Genomic DNA, 21,468 nt, shown 5'->3' on the forward strand with positions numbered 1-21,468 from the left:
GCTTGCGTCTGTGTGACATCACATGACCAGGTATAACGAGGCTTGCACCTGTGTGACATCACATGACCAGGGATATATAACGAGGCGTGCGGCTTTGTGACATCACATGACCAGGGTTATAAAGAGGCGTGCGGCTTTGTGACATCACATGACCAGGGTTATAAAGAGGCGTGCGCCTGTGTGACATCACATGATCAGAGATATAACGAGGCGAGCGCCTGTGTGACATCACATGATCAGAGATATAACGAGGCGAGCGCCTGTGTGACATCACATGACCAGAGATATAACGAGGCGAGCGCCTGTGTGACATCAGATGATCAGAGATATAACGAGGCGAGCGCCTGTGTGACATCACATGACCAGAGATATAACGAGGCGAGCGCCTGTGTGACATCACATGATCAGAGATATAACGAGGCGAGCGCCTGTGTGACATCACATGATCAGAGATATAACGAGGCGTGCGGCTGTGTGACATCACATGACCAGAGATATAACGAGGCGTGCGCCTGTGTGACATCACATGACCAGAGATATAACGAGGCGTGCGGCTGTGTGACATCACATGACCAGGTATATAACGATGCATGCACCTGTGTGACATCACATGACCAGGGACAGATTTCTATCCCCTTGAAGTAAACATAGAAGCTTCGGATAGAATGACAGCAAGCAGAGATGTAGAAAACTGCGAGAAACTGATACAGAAAGTGCAAGGGGAAATTGTATAACTTTTCATTACGCAAACAATATCATTTATTTGTGGAAAGTGGACAATCCCTTTAACAAAGTCAAGGAAATTCAAATAAAAAGGTTATTTCCCCCCACACCATAGAAACATCCAAAACAGGGACGTTCCCTACTACAACACACACACTGAGTGATACTTCCTCTCAGGAATAGGCCCTTTTCCATTTACTTCTCAAAAATTCCTCCGGCAAAGGGTCTAATTGTTCTCCGGAGAATAACTGGGGTGTACCAAATCACTGCAAAAAATGAATGACTCGTCCTACATCCTCAGTCATATACTGCCACTACATCAAGACCCTGGAAACCTGAGGACATGATGCAAGAACATTAACCACAAGTCACAGCTCCGAGCCAAGATCTATTCAAGCCGAGCAGAATCAAACCCTCCGCGGCACATAACCGCATGTACTTAGAGAGCAAACGCCGAAAGAGAAACGCCGCAGGTACTTCACGCCATTTACAACATGTCAATATTTAGGAAGGAATTGTATGACAAATATACATGTCCCATCACAGATACTACAATAGGGGGAGAGACCCGACATCACCGGGGGGGCTCTCCAGATATTTAGCCAAAAGAGAAGGAAACTTAAATATTCTTATATGTGTTATCCATGGCCTCCTTCCTTCTAACATCAACTTCTAATTATGCTAGTAAGCAAGATGGGCTCGGGGGGGTGGGGGGGTGGGGGGGTGGCGGGGTTACCAGAGCTCCTCCATGCTGTAGCTACACAGGCTACTACACTGCTTCTCCCCTCCACCCTGCTCCCTTAGCACTCTTCCCTCCCCCCTACTTTTTGCCTATGAATATGCAACACAGAGGGGCTCTGGTAACTCCCCCAAAGCTCTTCAGGCTCATTAGCATCATTATAATAGTTGATTTTAGAAGGAAAGAGGCCATGGATAACAAATATAAGAAGATTACTTCAGTCACAGTGCCTGGGTCTACAAGTGCCCCTGGTTTATTATGATGGATAGATAAATACGTTTTTCACTACTGCACACGTTTGCAGCTTATCACATACAGTTTATGGCCCCTAGCACATGAACGATACGTATATCGGTCCCCATAGACCCTTATAAGCTCCGATCATGGCGCGGTGTGGACACGTTGTCTCACCTATATTTCGCCGTACTACGGCACCAGCCCTGCACTTCTCTATGGAGAGGGGAGGGGTGAGGAGTGATACCTCCTCTCTTCTGTGCACGGCTGTTCGCATATGTTACAGTGCAAGGGGCCTATGTTTGCGCTTACAGGTAACACAATCATGTGACTCTTAAAGGGCTTGGGACAAGTTTAGGCCTTCAGTTTTGTTTGTGTACCTGCACGGAAGCCACATGGACTGTATGTGTAGCCATGCGGCTCGGTAAAGGATTACACACTGTAGACACGTAGGCCACAAACATTGACCACTTGGCAAAATTTGTCAACCAATCACAGTCCAGTCTGGGGGGGGTGTACACAGCAGTGAATGGTCCAAGTAATGTGGCCACGGCACAAGCCACGATTTTCTTGGACTATAAAAGCCGCTCAAGTCCAACCTTACAGATGAGGTCTTGAAATTGTGGAGGAAGAACGTATCAGGCAAACTGGACTCCAGATCTGTGTCTCCTCCATGTGATAAGTGAGTGGCCCCCTGATGGTGTAGCTTGTCAACAAGCCCCCCACCAGACAGGCAGGGGAATCATCCAGGTGATATGTAGCCAGATAGTAACGCTTATGGGATAATAGTAAGACGTAGTCACAGCTGAACCAGGAAAATACATTTAGCATCACTGGGTTCCCCCAGAAGAGCTCGTCATACAGACAAGGACATTATGTTCAGGATGTCATCCCCATGTGCTGCCCCTAAGCACGCTTCAGGTGACCCATATGGAGATTTACACATCAGAGACTCAACAGAATCCAACTGCGAAAGTAGAAGCTCAACCTGAGCCTTTCACCATCATCTGGGACCAGTGAAGAAAACACAAGTGACCCACAGGAGGCAGTGCACACAACTGGACCGAGCTCAGAGACACCCGACACATTGCCACAAGATCCAAGAGATACGGCACCGGGGCCCAAACTTGTCATTCCCAACGTGTACATCTCCCTATACACAATCCATCCCAGCAGGTAGCACCAGTATATAGAAGCGTCCTAATGTCTACAGCCGGGAGCAGAGGCAAATGTATATATCTGTGGCCAGGGGGGGCACACAGAATACACAGCGGGAGGCACACAGTATACACCACCGGGGGGGGCACACAGTATATACAGTATACACAGCAGGGCGCACAGTATAGACAGGGTACACAGTATATACAGTATACACAGCAGGGCGCACACAGTATACACACAATATACAGTATATACAGCGGGGGGCACACAGTATACACACAATATACAGTATATACAGCGGGGGGCACACAGTATATACAGTATACACCGCCGGGGTACACAGTATACACAGCATTCACACAGGCGGGGTACACAGTATGCACAGCCGGGGTAAACAGTATACACATTTATACAGTATACACATATATACAGTATACACAGCCGGGGTACACAGAGTATACAGTATACACAGTATGGCAGCTGGTGCCCCTCCTGCAGTGCCCTCCATGTGCACACAGTATACACAGCCGGGGGCACACAGTATACACAGCCGGGGTACACAGAGTATACAGTATGGCAGTAGGTGGCCCTCCTGCAGTGCCCTCCATGTGCACACAGTATACACAGCCGGGGGCACACAGTATACACAGCCGGGGGCACACAGTATACACAGCCGGGGGCACACAGTATACACAGCCGGGGGCACAGAGTATACAGTATGGCAGTAGGTGGCCCTCCTGCAGTGCCCTCCATGTGTACACTGTATACTGTGTGCCCCGGCTGTATATACTCAGTATGGCACACAGTATACATCGTATATAAAGTATACACAGTATGGCACACAGTATATACAGTATGGCACACAGTATGGCACACAGCCGGGGGCACACAGTATATACAGCATGGCACACAGTATACACAGCATGGCACACAGTATACACAGCATGGCACACAGTATACACAGTATACACAGCATGGCACACAGTATACACAGTATACACAGCATGGCACACAGTATACACAGCATGGCACACAGTATACACAGTATACACAGCATGGCACACAGTATACACAGTATACACAGCATGGCACACAGTATACACAGTATACACAGCATGGCACACAGTATACACAGCATGGCACACAGTATACACAGCATGGCACACAGTATACACAGCATGGCACACAGTATACACAGTATATACAGCATGGCACACAGTATACACAGTATACACAGCATGGCACACAGTATACACAGCATGGCACACAGTATACACAGCATGGCACACAGTATACACAGCATGGCACACAGTATACACAGTATATACAGTATGGCACACAGTATATACAGTATGGCACACAGTATGGCACACAGTATATACAGTATGGCACACAGTATATACAGTATTGCACACAGTATGGCACACAGTATATACAGTATGGCACACAGTATATACAGTATATACAGTATGGCACACAGTATGGCACACAGTATATACAGTATGGCACACAGTATATACAGTATGGCACACAGTATATACAGTATGGCACACAGTATGGCACACAGTATATACAGTATGGCACACAGTATGGCACACAGTATATACAGTATGGCACACAGTATGGCACACAGTATACACAGTATGGCACACAGTATACACAGTATGGCACACAGTATACACAGTATGGCACACAGTATGGCACACAGTATGGCACACAGTATGGCACACAGTATGGCACACAGTATGGCACACAGTATGGCACACAGTATGGCACACAGTATGGCACACAGTATACACAGTATGGCACACAGTATACACAGTATGGCACACAGTATACACAGTATGGCACACAGTATATACAGTATGGCACACAGTATATACAGTATGGCACACAGTATATACAGTATGGCACACAGTATATACAGTATGGCACACAGTATATACAGTATGGCACACAGTATATACAGTATGGCACACAGTATATACAGTATGGCACACAGTATACACAGTATGGCACACAGTATATACAGTATGGCACACAGTATACACAGTATGGCACACAGTATATACAGTATGGCACACAGTATATACAGTATGGCACACAGTATATACAGTATGGCACACAGTATATACAGTATGGCACACAGTATATACAGTATGGCACACAGTATATACAGTATGGCACACAGTATACACAGTATGGCACACAGTATACACAGTATGGCACACAGTATGCACAGTATATACAGTATGGCACAAAGTATACACAGTATATACCCCGGGGTACACAGTATATACAGTATACACAGCCGGTGCACACAGTACACACAGTATACACAGCATATACCCCGGGGGGGCACACAGTATACACAGCGGGGCGCACAGTATACACAATATACACACTATATACAGTATACACAGCCAGGGCACACAGTATACACAGCGGGGCACACAGTATACACAGCGGGGCACACAGTATACACAGCGGGGCACACAGTATACACAGCGGGGCACACAGTATACACAGCGGGGCACACAGTATACACAGCGGGGCACACAGTATACACAGCGGGGCACACAGTATACACAGCGGGGCACACAGTATACACAGCCAGGGCACACTATATACAGTATACACAGCCAGGGCACACAGTATACATAGCCGGGGGCACACAGTATACACAGCCAGGGCACACAGTATACACAGCCAGGGCACACAGTATACACAGCCAGGGCACACAGTATATACAGTATACACAGCCGGTGCCCCTCCTGCAATGCCCTCCATGTGACAGCGGTGGCAGTGCCCGTATACAGGCCGCTCCTCACCTGGATGTCACACACCGGCAGCGCCATCACCACCCCTGGGGTCCCCCCCGCTTCTCCTATGGATGCCCCTCTCCCCCGGTGCTGCTCCCTCTCTGCCTCCCGGGGCACTGCCAGTTACCTTTGCCCGTGTCACGATGTGCGTGGCCAGTTTGACCACCGCGAAGTTGCCTTTGCCGATCGTCCTGTCTATCTCGTAGTATCCAATCCGGGCCGGGGCTGAGCGGTGCGGCGGGAGTTGGGTCCCGGTACCCCCGGGCACAGTAGCCGCCATCTTGTGCGAGCGAGTCCCGGTCTGACCGGCGGACACCGCGGCCTGACGTCACGGGGCGGGGCTTGTTGACGACAGCAAAAGGAGAGAGGCGGGAGGAAGACAGAACGGGGGAGGAGGAAGAGATAGGGGGCAGCACTGAGGCTTGTGGACTGTGTAATGTATACTGTGTACTGTATACTGTGTGTAACTACATGTATACTGTGTGTAACTATATGTATACTGTGTGTAATGTATGTGTAACTACATGTATTGTGTGTAATGTGTGTATCTACATGTATACTGTGTGTAATGTGTGTGTATCTACATGTATACTGTGTGTAATGTGTGTGTATCTACATGTATACTGTGTGTAATGTATGTGTAACTACATGTATACTGTGTGTAATGTATGTATAACTATAACTACATGTATACTGTGTGTAATGTGTGTATCTACATGTATACTGTGTGTAATGTGTGTATCTACATGTATACTGTGTGTGTGATACAGTACAGACCAAAAGTTTGGACTCAGTTTTCTGTATTTTCATGAATATAAAAATTGTAGATTCACACTGAAGGCATCAAAACTATGAATTATCACATGAGGAATTATATACTTAACAAAAAGTGTGAAACAACTGAAAATATATCTTATATTGTAGGTTCTTTTGCTGTGTTTACTGCTTTGCCCAATCTTGGGCTTCTCTTGATGAGATACAAGAGGTAGTCACCTGAAATGTTCTTCCAACAGTCTTGAAGGAGTTCCCAGAGATGCTCAGCACTTGTTGGCCATTTTGCCTTCACTCTGCAGTCCAGCTCACCCCAAACCATGTGGATTGGGTTCAGGTCTGGTCACTGTGGAGGTCAGGTCATCTGGTGTAGGCCCCATCACTCTCCTTCTTGGTCCAATAGGTAAAAAATAAATGATGGTCCTACTAAACATTCATTCACCTTTTCTGCGTCGCACAACCAAAGATCTCAAATTTGGACTCCTCAGAACAAAGCACAGATTTCCACTGGTCTAATGTCCATTCCCTGTGCCTCTTGTGCTTGTTGCTTGTCCTCAGGAGAGGTTTCCTAGCAGCAATTTACCATGAAGGCTGCTGCACCCAGTCTCCTCTTACCAGTTGTTGTAGAGACGTGTCTGCTGCTAGAGCTCTGTGCGGCAGTGACCTGGTCTCTAATCTGAGCTGCTGTTACCTGCGATTTCTGAGGCTGGGGACTCGGATGAACTCGTCCTCCGCAGCAGCAGTGACTCTTATCCTCTGCAGCAGAGATGACTCTTATCCTCCGCAGCAGAGATGACTCTTATCCTCCGAAACAGAGGTGACTCTTATCCTCCGAAACAGAGGTGACTCTTATCCTCCGAAACAGAGGTGACTCTTATCCTCCGAAACAGAGGTGACTCTTATCCTCCGAAACAGAGGTGACTCTTATCCTCCGAAACAGAGGTGACTCTTATCCTCCGAAACAGAGGTGACTCTTATCCTCCGAAACAGAGGTGACTCTTATCCTCTGCAGCAGAGGTGACTCTTATCCTCTGCAGCAGAGGTGACTCTTATCCTCTGCAGCAGAGGTGACTCTTATCCTCTGCAGCAGAGGTGACTCTTATCCTCTGCAGCAGAGGTGACTCTTATCCTCTGCAGCAGAGGTGACTCTTATCCTCCGAAACAGAGGTGACTCTTATCCTCTGCAGCAGAGGTGACTCTTATCCTCCGAAACAGAGGTGACTCTTATCCTCCGAAACAGAGGTGACTCTTATCCTCCGAAACAGAGGTGACTCTTATCCTCCGAAACAGAGGTGACTCTTATCCTCTGCAGCAGAGGTGACTCTTATCCTCTGAAACAGAGGTGACTCTTATCCTCCGAAACAGAGGTGACTCTTATCCTCTGCAGCAGAGGTGACTCTTATCCTCTGCAGCAGAGGTGACTCTTATCCTCTGCAGCAGAGGTGACTCTTATCCTCTGCAGCAGAGGTGACTCTTATCCTCTGCAGCAGAGGTGACTCTTATCCTCTGCAGCAGAGGTGACTCTTATCCTCTGCAGCAGAGGTGACTCTTATCCTCTGCAGCAGAGGTGACTCTTATCCTCTGCAGCAGAGGTGACTCTTATCCTCCGAAACAGAGGTGACTCTTATCCTCTGCAGCAGAGGTGACTCTTATCCTCCGAAACAGAGGTGACTCTTATCCTCCGAAACAGAGGTGACTCTTATCCTCCGAAACAGAGGTGACTCTTATCCTCCGAAACAGAGGTGACTCTTATCCTCCGAAACAGAGGTGACTCTTATCCTCTGCAGCAGAGGTGACTCTTATCCTCTGAAACAGAGGTGACTCTTATCCTCCGAAACAGAGGTGACTCTTATCCTCTGCAGCAGAGGTGACTCTTATCCTCTGCAGCAGAGGTGACTCTTATCCTCTGCAGCAGAGGTGACTCTTATCCTCTGCAGCAGAGGTGACTCTTATCCTCTGCAGCAGAGGTGACTCTTATCCTCTGCAGCAGAGGTGACTCTTATCCTCTGCAGCAGAGGTGACTCTTATCCTCTGCAGCAGAGGTGACTCTTATCCTCTGCAGCAGAGGTGACTCTTATCCTCTGCAGCAGAGGTGACTCTTATCCTCTGCAGCAGAGGTGACTCTTATCCTCTGCAGCAGAGGTGACTCTTATCCTCTGCAGCAGAGGTGACTCTTATCCTCCGAAACAGAGGTGACTCTTATCCTCTGCAGCAGAGGTGACTCTTATCCTCCGAAACAGAGGTGACTCTTATCCTCCGAAACAGAGGTGACTCTTATCCTCCGAAACAGAGGTGACTCTTATCCTCCGAAACAGAGGTGACTCTTATCCTCCGAAACAGAGGTGACTCTTATCCTCCGAAACAGAGGTGACTCTTATCCTCCGAAACAGAGGTGACTCTTATCCTCCGAAACAGAGGTGACTCTTATCCTCCGAAACAGAGGTGACTCTTATCCTCCGAAACAGAGGTGACTCTTATCCTCCGAAACAGAGGTGACTCTTATCCTCTGCAGCAGAGGTGACTCTTATCCTCTGCAGCAGAGGTGACTCTTATCCTCTGCAGCAGAGGTGACTCTTATCCTCCGAAACAGAGGTGACTCTTATCCTCCGAAACAGAGGTGACTCTTATCCTCTGCAGCAGAGGTGACTCTTATCCTCCGAAACAGAGGTGACTCTTATCCTCCGAAACAGAGGTGACTCTTATCCTCTGCAGCAGAGGTGACTCTTATCCTCCGAAACAGAGGTGACTCTTATCCTCCGAAACAGAGGTGACTCTTATCCTCCGAAACAGAGGTGACTCTTATCCTCCGAAACAGAGGTGACTCTTATCCTCCGAAACAGAGGTGACTCTTATCCTCTGCAGCAGAGGTGACTCTTATCCTCTGCAGCAGAGGTGACTCTTATCCTCTGCAGCAGAGGTGACTCTTATCCTCTGCAGCAGAGGTGACTCTTATCCTCTGCAGCAGAGGTGACTCTTATCCTCTGCAGCAGAGGTGACTCTTATCCTCTGCAGCAGAGGTGACTCTTATCCTCTGCAGCAGAGGTGACTCTTATCCTCTGCAGCAGAGGTGACTCTTATCCTCTGCAGCAGAGGTGACTCTTATCCTCTGCAGCAGAGGTGACTCTTATCCTCTGCAGCAGAGGTGACTCTTATCCTCTGCAGCAGAGGTGACTCTTATCCTCCGCAGCAGAGGTGACTCTTATCCTCCGAAACAGAGGTGACTCTTATCCACCGCAGCAGAGGTGACTCTTATCCACCGCAGCAGAGGTGACTCTTATTCTCCGCAGCAGAGGTGACTCTTATTCTCCGCAGCAGAGGTGACTCTTATTCTCCGCAGCAGAGGTGACTCTTATCCTTTGCAGCAGAGGTGACTCTTTTCCTCCGCAGCAGAGGTGACTCTTTTCCTCCGCAGCAGAGGTGACTCTTTTTCTCCGCAGCAGAGGTGACTCTTTTCCTCCGCAGCAGAGGTGACTCTCTTTCTCCGCAGCAGAGGTGACTCTTTTCCTCCGCAGCAGAGGTGACTCTTTTCCTCCGCAGCAGAGGTGACTCTTTTCCTCCGCAGCAGAGGTGACTCTTATCCTCCGCAGCAGAGGTGACTCTTATCCTCCGCAGCAGAGGTGACTCTTATCCTCCGCAGCAGAGGTGACGCTTATCCTCCGCAGCAGAGGTGACTCTTATCCTCCGCAGCAGAGGTGACGCTTATCCTCCGCAGCAGAGGTGACTCTTATCCTCCGCAGCAGAGGTGACTCTTATCCTCCGCAGCAGAGGTGACTCTTATCCTCCGCAGCAGAGGTGACTCTTATCCTCCGCAGCAGAGGTGACTCTTATCCTCCGCAGCAGAGGTGACTCTTATCCTCCGCAGCAGAGGTGACTCTTGGTCTTCCTTTCCTGGGTCTTCCTCATGTGACCCAGTTTCTTTGTAGCACTTTAAAGTAATGATGGCCACTGGTTGTTCTTTACTTTGCTGCTCTTTTCTAGCCATAATACAAATTCTAACAATCTATTCAGTAGGACTATCAGCTGTGTATCCCCTGACTCCTGCACAACACAACTGATGGTCCCAACCACGTTTATTAGGCAAGAAATCCCACTTATTACCCCTGTCAGGGCACCTGTGATGTGACAACCTTTTCTGGTGACTACCTCTTGTATCTCATCAACAGAAGCCAAGAGTGTGCAAAGCAAAATGATCTAGAATATAAGACATATTTTCAGTTGTTTCACACTTTTTTGTTAAGTATATAATTCCTCATGTGATAATTCATAGTTTTGCTGCCTTCAGTGTGAATCTACAATTTTTATAGTAATGAAAATACATGTAGTTACACGCACATTATACATGTAGTTAAACATCCATCACACATATCACACACAATGGGGCACATTTACTAAGGGTCCGAATCGGGTTTTGCCGTCGGGTTTCCTGAATTTTTCCGAATTGCCCTGGGATTTTGGCGCATGCGATCGGATTGTGGCGCAGCGGCGCCGGCATGCATGCCACGGAAATCGGGGGCATGGCCATCGGAAAACCCAACGGATTCGGAAAAACCGCGGTATTTAAAAAAAATAAATTGTGTCGCAAAAACGGCACTCACATACACCGAGGCGAAGAAGGTGAATTACGGCGGACTTCAGCGCAGCAGCGACACCTGGTGGACATCGGGCGCACGACCTTAGTGAATCCCGGTAGAACCCGAATCAGCGTCTGAGAACGCGACACTGGATCTCGACAGGACTGGGTAAGTAAATCTGCCCAATGTCTTTATTATATTTTGCTACGCGCTTCGATCCTGTACTAGGATCTTCTTCAGGCAATAAACAAAAAACACCCTCTTTTTATTGCCTGAAGAAGATCCTAGTACAGGATCGAAACGCGTAGCAAAATATAATAAAGACATTGCTTTTTAACTCACTTGGACAGTATGCAGCGCCAGTTTTTTCAAGACTCCGAAAACCTTGTGCTTAGATTCCAATACATATCACTCACAGTATACATGTAGTTACACATACATCACATACATGTGTTGCTTCCCCGCTCAGGTCAGCCGGAGTTCACCTTCTTCTTCCCGGTACATGTAAGTTCATTGTCTTGCAACACAATTTGAAAGCTAAATTCTGCGCTCAGTCCGAATCAGTCGAATATCCAACGACCCGCCCCCCTCGATTTTCACTTGCAAAAAGCCAGCGCAGCTGATCACCTGTGACACAATCCCATTGCAAACCTCTGTTAAATACCTGTTAAAGCTGTGCAAATCCCGAAAACGGTGCAAAGTCCGACGAAACCTACATCCTTTGTAAATAAGCCACAGTATATACACACCATACAGCATATGCATACAAATACATATAAGGGTACAAGCCTGGATATATATATACACATATATAAGGGTGCATGCATCTGTGATATTCACCTCCAAATGGTTCCAGCGTTGATCTCTTGTAGAGGAAAGGCAGAGGGACTTGCCAGCGTGGGAAGGATGAAGGATCCTTTCTGTGTTGAGTCACTTAGCACCTTTTCTCAGAGCACGTCATGCGTCGGGTCGGGGGTCATGTGACTTCATGACCTCGGCCTCAAAGAAGAAAAAAGGTAGGACCTGGGTGACACAGAGGTGGGCTGGCCAGGCCTAGTACCTCAGTAGGGACACAAACTTTATCATCATAGGGCCATGGCTCAGCAGGGACACAAAGAGAGGGGCCTTAACTTCAAGAGCCCCGGCTGCCTTGGCAGTAGTTACGTCACAGCATGAGGGGGCCTGATCCATAAAAACACATGGTGCTGGGGTATGTATGAACCCATATGAGGGGAGATGGAGGACAGGAGGCTACAGAAAGAGCACGATGGAGGACAGAAAGAGGAGGCTGGAGTACAGGGACCACATGAGGAGGATGGAGGACAGGAGGCTACAGTATAAGGGGGGGGGGGGGGGCAGAGAACAGGGGCCACACCACATAATGAGCGGTGGGGGTAGGAGTAAAGATAGTTTTACGTGTAAGTTAAGGGAGATAAATAAAAGTGGAAAACCAAATGTAAAGGAAGGATAACATTAAAGAGGGGTTTTATATGTTGCCGAGTTGCATTAGGGGTATTCTATAGGCCAGCGATGGCGAACCTATGGCACGCGTGCCAGAGAGGGCACGCAGAGCCCTCACTGCTGGCACGCGCCCCATCCTCCTAACCACTGCCAGGTGCGGACAACCACTGTCCACACCTGGTTGTCATGGCTGCTGGCAGTATCGGAGCTGCGCTCCGATACTGCTAACGGCCATGACAGAGCAGGGTGCTGACACTTCCTGCTCTGTCACTCCAATCACAGCAGCGCACAAGACGGTAAGCGTCCCAGCGCTGGCAGCGAAATGATGTCATTACGCTGCCAGCGCTGGGCACCTTACTCTGTGTGCGCTGCAGTGATCAGCCGGAGGAACGCCGAGTCTGAGGTGAGTTTTTTTTTTTTTAACTCAGCGCATCCACGGGGCATAGATCAGCAGGAGGCTGATTTCCCGCCCGTCCCCTCCACTAAGCAACCGGCCCTAAAACTCACTGCGCCGCTACCACAAGCCCCCGCGCCCGAACCCCAGCCGCTATCGCACCCCTACCCCCCCCGCCCAAACTCCGCCCACTACTGCAATTTGCCTGCCGAACTCCGGCCGCTCTCACTAAACCCCCCCCCCCCAACTCCGGTCACTGCCCCGCATCACCCCCTCTCCTGGAACTCATGCCTCATAACCCCATTGCCCCGAACTCCAGATGCTGCATTACCCCCCCCAGCCCTAACTCTGGCCGCCCACCCTCTGCCCATCTACCCTACTGACCCCCCCGGAACAACAGACACCTGAACTTCTGCCCGCCAGCATGGCCGCCACCTTGGACAACCAAAGAGTAAGTAACATGTATTTCTATGTATGTATTTATGTATATGCATATTAGATTATAAATTTATATGTGCATTTGTATATTTATACCTGTGTGAGGGCTTATTTTTTGCGTAACATATTTTACTTCTCATTTATTATTCCATGTCGTGTACTGGGAAGCTGTAGATTTTAATACTTTCGCTGTGCGCTCCAAATCATTTGTCTCCTTTATTCTTTGGTTCGGTCCTATCACAGTGATACCAGATTTGTAGGTTTTATTGTGTTTTAATACTTTTTCAATAATTAAAACAGTGTACGAAAAAGAAAATAGTTTCGCCATCTTGTGACGCTAATAACTTTAGTGCACGGAGCTGGGGAGATTTGGGTTTTTTTGCTTTATGAGCCGTTGTTTTCATTGCTACCATTTTGAGGACTGCGTGACCTTTTGATAACTTTTTATTACTCTTTTATGTGATGTAAAATGGTGTAAAAGTGGCGTTTCAGTGTGTATAGGACTGCTGGAATCCGAGCTCAGGCAGTCCTGTGTAAATTGATTCTAAACTAAACCGTCAGTTTTCAGGTTAAATTGCCGTACTGGCACTTTGCCATAAGTAATTAGGTTTTGGGTTGCAGTTTGGGCACTCGGTCTCTAAAAGGTTCGCCATCACTGCTATAGGCCCATAGGGTGTTGGCCACATTACATTATGTGGGAGCGATTTGAGGTCGATGTTTGCGGATGGGGCAATGGGCGTGGATCAGCAAAAAGGAGGAGGGGTTTCTTTCCGTAGCCCCAAAGTTAACGGATATGGCCATCTGTTGAAACAACAGCTAACATTGAGCCCCAAACAATGTTACTATGTGCCGACACTGACACAGCAGCGCCCCCTGCTGGATGAAAGAGTCATCTCAGTTCACTAAAGCAACTTGCTAACTAATAACAAGGCTGCTAAACATGAAATACCAACACTTAAAAAAAATTAAAAATCATAATTTTTCAATTGAAAATTGACTAAATCACAAAAACACTTGTCAACTTTGGAGGTAAAAACCAGTATTAAAAAAATGCATAATCAATCCACACAGGAATCTTACACAATAGATGGACAATATATAGCAGGAGGTGTATATACATTAATGAGAGGGGCAATGTATAGCAGGAGGTGTATATAAATCTATGAGAGGGACAATATATACAGCAGGAGGTGTATATAAATCTATGAGAGGGACAATATATAGCAGGAGGTGTATATATATTCATGAGAGGGACAATATATAGCAGGAGGTGTATATAAATTCATGAGAGGGACAATATATAGCAGGAGGTGTATATAAATTCATGAGAGGGACAATGTATAGCAGGAGGTGTATATATATTCATGAGAGGGACAATATATAGCAGGAGGTGTATATAAATTCATGAGAGGGACAATATATAGCAGGAGGTGTATATAAATTCATGAGAGGGACAATATATAGCAGGAGGTGTATATAAATTCATGAGAGGGACAATATATAGCAGGAGGTGTATATAAATTCATGAGAGGGACAATATATAGCAGGAGGTGTATATAAATTCATGAGAGGGACAATATATAGCAGGAGGTGTATATAAATTCATGAGAGGGACAATATATAGCAGGAGGTGTATATAAATTCATGAGAGGGACAATATATAGCAGGAGGTGTATATAAATTCATGAGAGGGACAATATATAGCAGGAGGTGTATATAAATTCATGAGAGGGACAATATATAGCAGGAGGTGTATATAAATTCATGAGAGGGACAATATATAGCAGGAGGTGTATATAAATTCATGAGAGGGACAATATATAGCAGGAGGTGTATATAAATTCATGAGAGGGACAATGTATAGCAGGAGGTGTATATAAATTCATGAGAGGGACAATATATAGCAGGAGGTGTATATAAATTCATGAGAGGGACAATGTATAGCAGGAGGTGTATATAAATTCATGAGAGGGACACTGTATAGCAGGAGGTGTATATATATTCATGAGAGGGACAATATATAGCAGGAGGTGTATATAAATTCATGAGAGGGACAATATATAGCAGGAGGTGTATATAAATTCATGAGAGGGACAATATATAGCAGGAGGTGTATATAAATTCATGAGAGGGACAATGTATAGCAGGAGGTGTATATAAATTCATGAGAGGGACAATATATAGCAGGAGGTGTATATAAATTCATGAGAGGGACAATGTATAGCAGGAGGTGTATATAAATTCATGAGAGGGACAATGTATAGCAGGAGGTGTATACTACCACTCAAAAGTTTGGGGTCAATAAGAAATTTCCTTATATTTGAAAGAAAAGCACATTTTCTTTCAATGAAACTAACATTAAAATAATCATAAATACACTATACGCATTGTTAATGTGGTAAATGACAATTCTATTTGTAAACGTCTGGGTTTTAACCCCTTAACAACAAGGCCCTTTTTCATTTTTGCGCTTCCATTTTTTTACTCCCCATCTTCAAAAATCTATAACTTTTTTTTCATTTTTAAATATACAGAGCTTTGTAAGGGCTTGTTTTCTGCGTAACAAATTGCACTTCATAGTGACAATATAGAATATTCCATGCCATGTACTGGGAAGGGGGAAGAAAATTCCAAATGCAGTGAAATTGGTGAAAAAAATGCTTATGTGCCTTTTTCTTGTGGCTTTGGATTTTACGGCTTTCACTGTGCGCCCCTAAATGACATGTCTACTGTATTCTATGGGTCGGTGCGATCACAGGGATATCACATTTGTATATGTTTTATAATGTTTTTATACATTTACAAAAATTAAAACCTCCTGTACAAAATATATATATTTTGCCATATTCTGACGCTAATAACTTTTTCATACTTTGATGTACAGAGCTGTGGGTGGTGTCATTTTTTGCGACTTTTGATGACGTATTAATTGCTACCATTTTTAGGACTGTCTGAACTTTTGATCACTTTTTATAGAATTTTTCATATTTTTCAAAATGGCTAAAAGTGCCATTTTCAACTTTTGGCACTATTTTCCGTTATGGGGTTAAACACAGTGAAATGTAATTATATTTTGATAGATCTGGCATTTTATGATTTTTACTGTTTATTTATATTTATATGACTTCTTGGGAAATTGGGGGTTATTTAAATTTTTTAGGTTTTTGTAATAAAATTTTTTTTACTATTTTTCAGACCTTCGGATCCTCGGAAGACCCAAGGCTATTGTGGCAAGTTATTGGGACGCCGGAGGGTGACTATATAAGTTTTTTTTTTTTTTTTTTAAAAGACTCTTGTATAAGCTGAGGTGATGTTTTTCAGCACATTTTTTGCGCTGAAAAACTTGGCTTATACACGAGTATATACGGTATTTGCAAATGAATGCATCTATTTTATGTATCTAACTAGTCTAAGTAAACAGCGCGATATTGTGTCTGGTCGCCCACAACTACTTCTATTCTTGCACCAAATCAGGATATTCCTCCTGTTTACCAGAATCTGCATATTTCTCCGATCAGCACAACAGGGGCATCTTATTCCCTGAACTATTTCCATCTCCACATCAGGACCCGTGCCCCCTTACTACCCACACTTCACATCTCCATGGAGCGAGGTGTTCTCCCATAACAATTATTACAAGGGTCAGTGGACCCACTGAACCACCGTGTACGATGATGTTAGTGAACACCTGGGAGGGGCGTCTAAGTGGCACCAGGTTTTCACCAGAGCCCGGCGCAAAGCAGGTTGGACTTGCTGCGGCGTGGTACCACCAGGTCTCTCCACAGGCACGACTTTGTCGGCAGTGGTGGCCAAGGCGTAGTACAGAATCGTGAGGCAAGACGGAGTCGTGGACAGCCAAGAAGTCAGGACAGGCAGCACAGAATCAGAGTCGGGGACGTAGCAGGAGGTCAAGGCAGGCGGCAAAGAATCGAAGTCAGGAATCAATGTCACAACAGGTAATCATAATAATAGCAGGGAACACAGAAGACAAGTTTTCTCCAAGTTTAGTGGTTGCAGGGGCAGTGTCACTGGAGAAGCCCTTCTGTTCCATAGCACCTTATGGCTTGTGAGCTACAAAACCGGAAATACAAATAGCTAAATACCTAGTTGGAAATGCAACCTGCATATAAAGATCCAGTCAGGGTCAGACTGGTCCACCGGTGTGGCCCCGACGCCTTTTAGCCCCGCCTTGTGCTGACTCCGCCCCTTCCGACCATTCCGTTGCTCCAACTCTATCTGTGTCCGGAGAGGGCACAAATAGCGTTGAATAACAGGATGGTGCAGAGAGTTATTAGCATAAGGTAGCATCTTGGGACCTCACACGCAGGCCATGCCACGCCTGATGGTAGTGCCTCACTGCTTTTACTTACCATCCGTGGGCCACCAAAGGTAGGATCTTATGCCTTCACCTACCAAGGAACACCCGAAGGAATCATGTTTCTCTTTTCTTTTACTAATAAAAATATAATCTTAATTAACACTGAACTTTTCACTTTAACCCAATATGAGAGAGATGTATAGAATTAGTTTTCCAAGTGTTGAGGGGTCTTTTTACAGAATTGCACAAAATCTTTCCAAATTTACTACAAATTTATCCTTTTAACATGCAATGTAAGCATTCAATCATAGAGGTCCTACAGATATGTTAAATGCAGTAGAGGTTGAGATGTTTTGGAACTTCTTGCAACTCATCTCACTTCGAAATGAAATCCACCCTTTTGGTTCAAGTCTCCACACACAGTTAGGCTGCATTCACATGTTGTAATTAGAGATGAGCATTAGCGTACTTGCAACTGCTCGGTGCTCAGACGAGTATTTCTCCCGCTCGAGAAAATCTCATCTTGCGGTGCTTAGATTTTTGGCAGCCAGAAACAGAGCCAATCACAAGCCAGGAGACTCTGCACTCCACCCAGCATGACGTGGTACCCTTACACGTCGATAGCAGTGGTTGGCTGGCCAGATCAGGTGACCCTGGGATAGACTAGCCCCTGCCCGCGCTGCTCGGATCATTCTCTGTCTGGATGCCGCTAGGGAGAGAGCTGCTGCTGGTCAGGGAAAGCGTTAGGGTGTTATATTAGACTACTGTTAGGCAGGAGTGAGTCTACAAGAACCCAACAGCCCTTCTTAGGGCTACGTTAGCGTTTTTCAAAAGTTAAGGTGACACACTCAGTCACAGCACAAAATCCTTTTGTTTGCTGTCAGTGTAGGTTAGAAACTAGCCATAGCAATCATCTTCTGTGGTTGCTGTGTGATTTCTTCTGCACGTTTTGTTCTATTAAAAAAAAAACACAAAAAAATGTACAGTTTATATTTCTGTTTTGTCTATATAATAGACTTTAATTTTGAAAATGTTGAACCCTAGGGTTAGGGGTAGAGGACAAGGGCAAGGGCGTCCAATTACTGCAGGGGTCAGAGGCCCTGGTCCTGGGCGGGGTGAGACACCACCTGCTGATGAGGGAGCAGGGGAACGCCGCAGAGCTTTATGTCTCAAGTTACTGGGACTCGTGGTAGAGCACTGTTGAGGCCAGAACAGTGCGAACAGGTGATGTTGTGGATTGCGGACAATGCTTCTAGACATTTGTCCACCAGTCAGTCTTCCATGCAGTCCACCCATGTTACCCAAGTGAGCGCTCCTCCACCTCAGCCTCCTTCCCCCCCAGTCTGCCCCCTCCCAGGAAAATTTGGTATTTGAGCCGGCATACTCTGAGGAACTGTTTTCCGGACCCTTCCCAGAGTCACAAACCACTTGTCCGGTTGCTGCTGAGCTCTTTTCCGATGCCCAGGTTTTCCACCGGTCGCAGTCTGTGGGTCATGGTAACCTGCTTGACGTAGTGGAAGTGTGTAAAGAGGTGTCGGGCGATGAGCAGACACGGTTGTCAGACAGTGGTGAAGTTGTCAGGGCAGGAAGTCCGAGGGGGGAGCAGACTGAGGGATCGGAGGATGATGAGGTGACAGACCCAAGCTGGGTTGATAGGCCGGGTGAACACAGTGCTTGTGAGACAGAGGCGAGTCCTATACCAGAACAGGTTGGAAGAGGCAGTGGTGGGGCCAGACGGAGAGGCAGGGCCAGAGCTGGTGCATCAGCGCCAAATGTTTCAAGTAGTCAAGCTCCCGTGGCAAGGGCTAGATTTTCAGAAGTCTGGAGGTTCTTTAAAGAAACACCGGATGACCGACGGACTGTGGTGTGCAACCTTTGCCAAACCAGGATCAGCAGGGGTTCCACCACTACTAGCTTAACTACCACCAGTATGCGCAGGCATATGAATGCTAAACACCCCACTCAATGGAACCAAGGCCGTTCACCTCCAGCCGGGCACACCACTGCTCCTTCCCCTGTGTCATTTGCTGCCTCTGCTAGTCAGCCCCCTGCCCAGGACCCCGGCACAAACACCTCCCGTGTGAAAACCACACCTTCGCCTCCACGATCCTCCACAGCGTCCACCAATGTCTCCATGCGCAGCATCCAGCTGTCTATACCCCAGACGCTGGAGCGCAAGAGGAAATACAGTGCAACCCACCCACATGCCCAAGTCCTCAACGTCCACATCTCCAAATTACTCAGCCTGGAGATGCTGCTCCATAGGCTGGTAGAGACCGAGGCCTTTCGCAACCTCATGGCAGCGGCGGCCCCTCGGTATTCGGTCCCCCACTACTTTTCCCGATGTGCCGTCCCAGCCCTGCACCATCACGTGTTAGACAACATCACCCGTTCCCTGACTAACGCCGTTTCTGACAAGGTCCACCTAACCACGGACACGTGGATGAGTGCTGCCGGGCAGGGCCACTATATATCGCTGACGGCACATTGGGTGAACTTGGTGGAAGCTGGAACGCCAAGGATTGCGGTGCCTACCTCGGTCCAGGTCTCTCAGGCCTACTATGCCTCCTTCTCCTCCCACCCCTCCTCCTACGAATTACTATCCGTGGGCATGGCGCCATCAGTCGGTAGCTCTAGGCACAGCAGCAGTGCCGTAGCTAAGCGACAGCAGGTGGTGCTCAAACTGCTGAGCCTAGGCGATAAAAGGCACACCGCCCAAGAGCTATTACAGGACATCACGGCGCAGACTGATCTGTGGCTGGCACCGCTGAACCTGAAGCCAGGCATGGTTGTGTGTGACAACGGCCGTAACCTGGTGGCGGCTCTGCAACTCGGCAGAATGACACATGTGCCATGCCTGGCCCATGTGTTAAATCTCGTAGTTCAGCGGTTCCTCAAGACATACCCCAGTCTGTCTGATTTGCTCACGAAGGTGCGCCGCTTTTGGACTGCCACATACAAGCACTCTATCTATTTAATTTTTCTGGAGGACCACCTACCCGCTCCTCTGGTTTGAAAACTTTTTTGGACTGCCACATACAGGCACTATCCAAATTTAATTGTCTCCATAGCAGCCTCCACACGTCGTCTTTATAGCTGCCTCCACCTTTGTCTCCATTGCCACCTCCAAAAGTCGTCCATATAGCATCCTCCATACATCGTCCCCTTAGCAAACGAGCTGTGTTAGGCAGAATTTTGGGTTGTTTAAACGGCACATCAAACTTGTTAACTTTGTCGCCACCCTGCTGTGTTATCCACAAAATATACCGCCAAACTTTTATCACTTACCGATATTATTTCAGCGCTACTTGCGCATCTGTATACGTTCCCCTCCCCCACCATAACCAGGCCAATTACTTATAAGAACACTACTACACTTGATCTTATACAAAATGTTCTTAGAAGTGCTGTTTGTAGCCCCCACCTGCTTTGAAAATTATAATTTTTTTCAAAGTAAACGCTTCTGGCCCCCAGGCCCATTTTGGGTGGGGAGGAGCCGAGAGGCAGGGGCTTGGCGAGGCCGAGCATCATTTTAACTGCAGCACCTTTATTCTGCTACTACCTTACTGCCTCCATACATCATCCCCTTAGCAAACAAGCTGTGTCAGGCAGAATTTTCGGGTGTTTCACCAGATACATAGTGGAACTCGGCCCATCTGTCGCCGCCATGCTGGAGACCTGAAGTTGCAATCATAGCAGCGCAATATGAATGCCCCATACTGTCGCTCTTAATCATGGACGTCGTCTCCATGGCTGCCTCCACATGTCGTCCCCTTATCAAAAGAGCTGTGTCAGGCTCATTTTTCGGGTGTTTCACCAGATATGTTATGGAACTT

General features: G+C 47.1%; 2 protein-coding genes across 2 annotated transcripts in view; both read right to left on the reverse strand.

Annotated features, from left to right (window-relative positions):
• SIK3 (SIK family kinase 3) overlaps positions 1 to 6,007 on the reverse strand; it is a 69,905-nt gene extending 63,898 nt beyond the window's left edge. The window contains exon 1 of the mRNA XM_072155786.1: positions 5,807 to 6,007. Coding sequence (XP_072011887.1) covers positions 5,807 to 5,959 — 153 coding nt within the window. The 5' untranslated portion in view covers positions 5,960 to 6,007. The remainder of the gene's footprint in view (positions 1 to 5,806) is intronic.
• LOC140134943 (uncharacterized) overlaps positions 1 to 21,468 on the reverse strand; it is a 238,955-nt gene that overhangs the window by 189,631 nt on the left and 27,856 nt on the right. The gene's annotated exons all lie outside the window — the stretch shown is intronic.

This window comes from Engystomops pustulosus, chromosome 6 (assembly GCF_040894005.1).
Source record: "Engystomops pustulosus chromosome 6, aEngPut4.maternal, whole genome shotgun sequence".
Classification (NCBI taxonomy): Eukaryota; Metazoa; Chordata; class Amphibia; order Anura; family Leptodactylidae; genus Engystomops; species Engystomops pustulosus.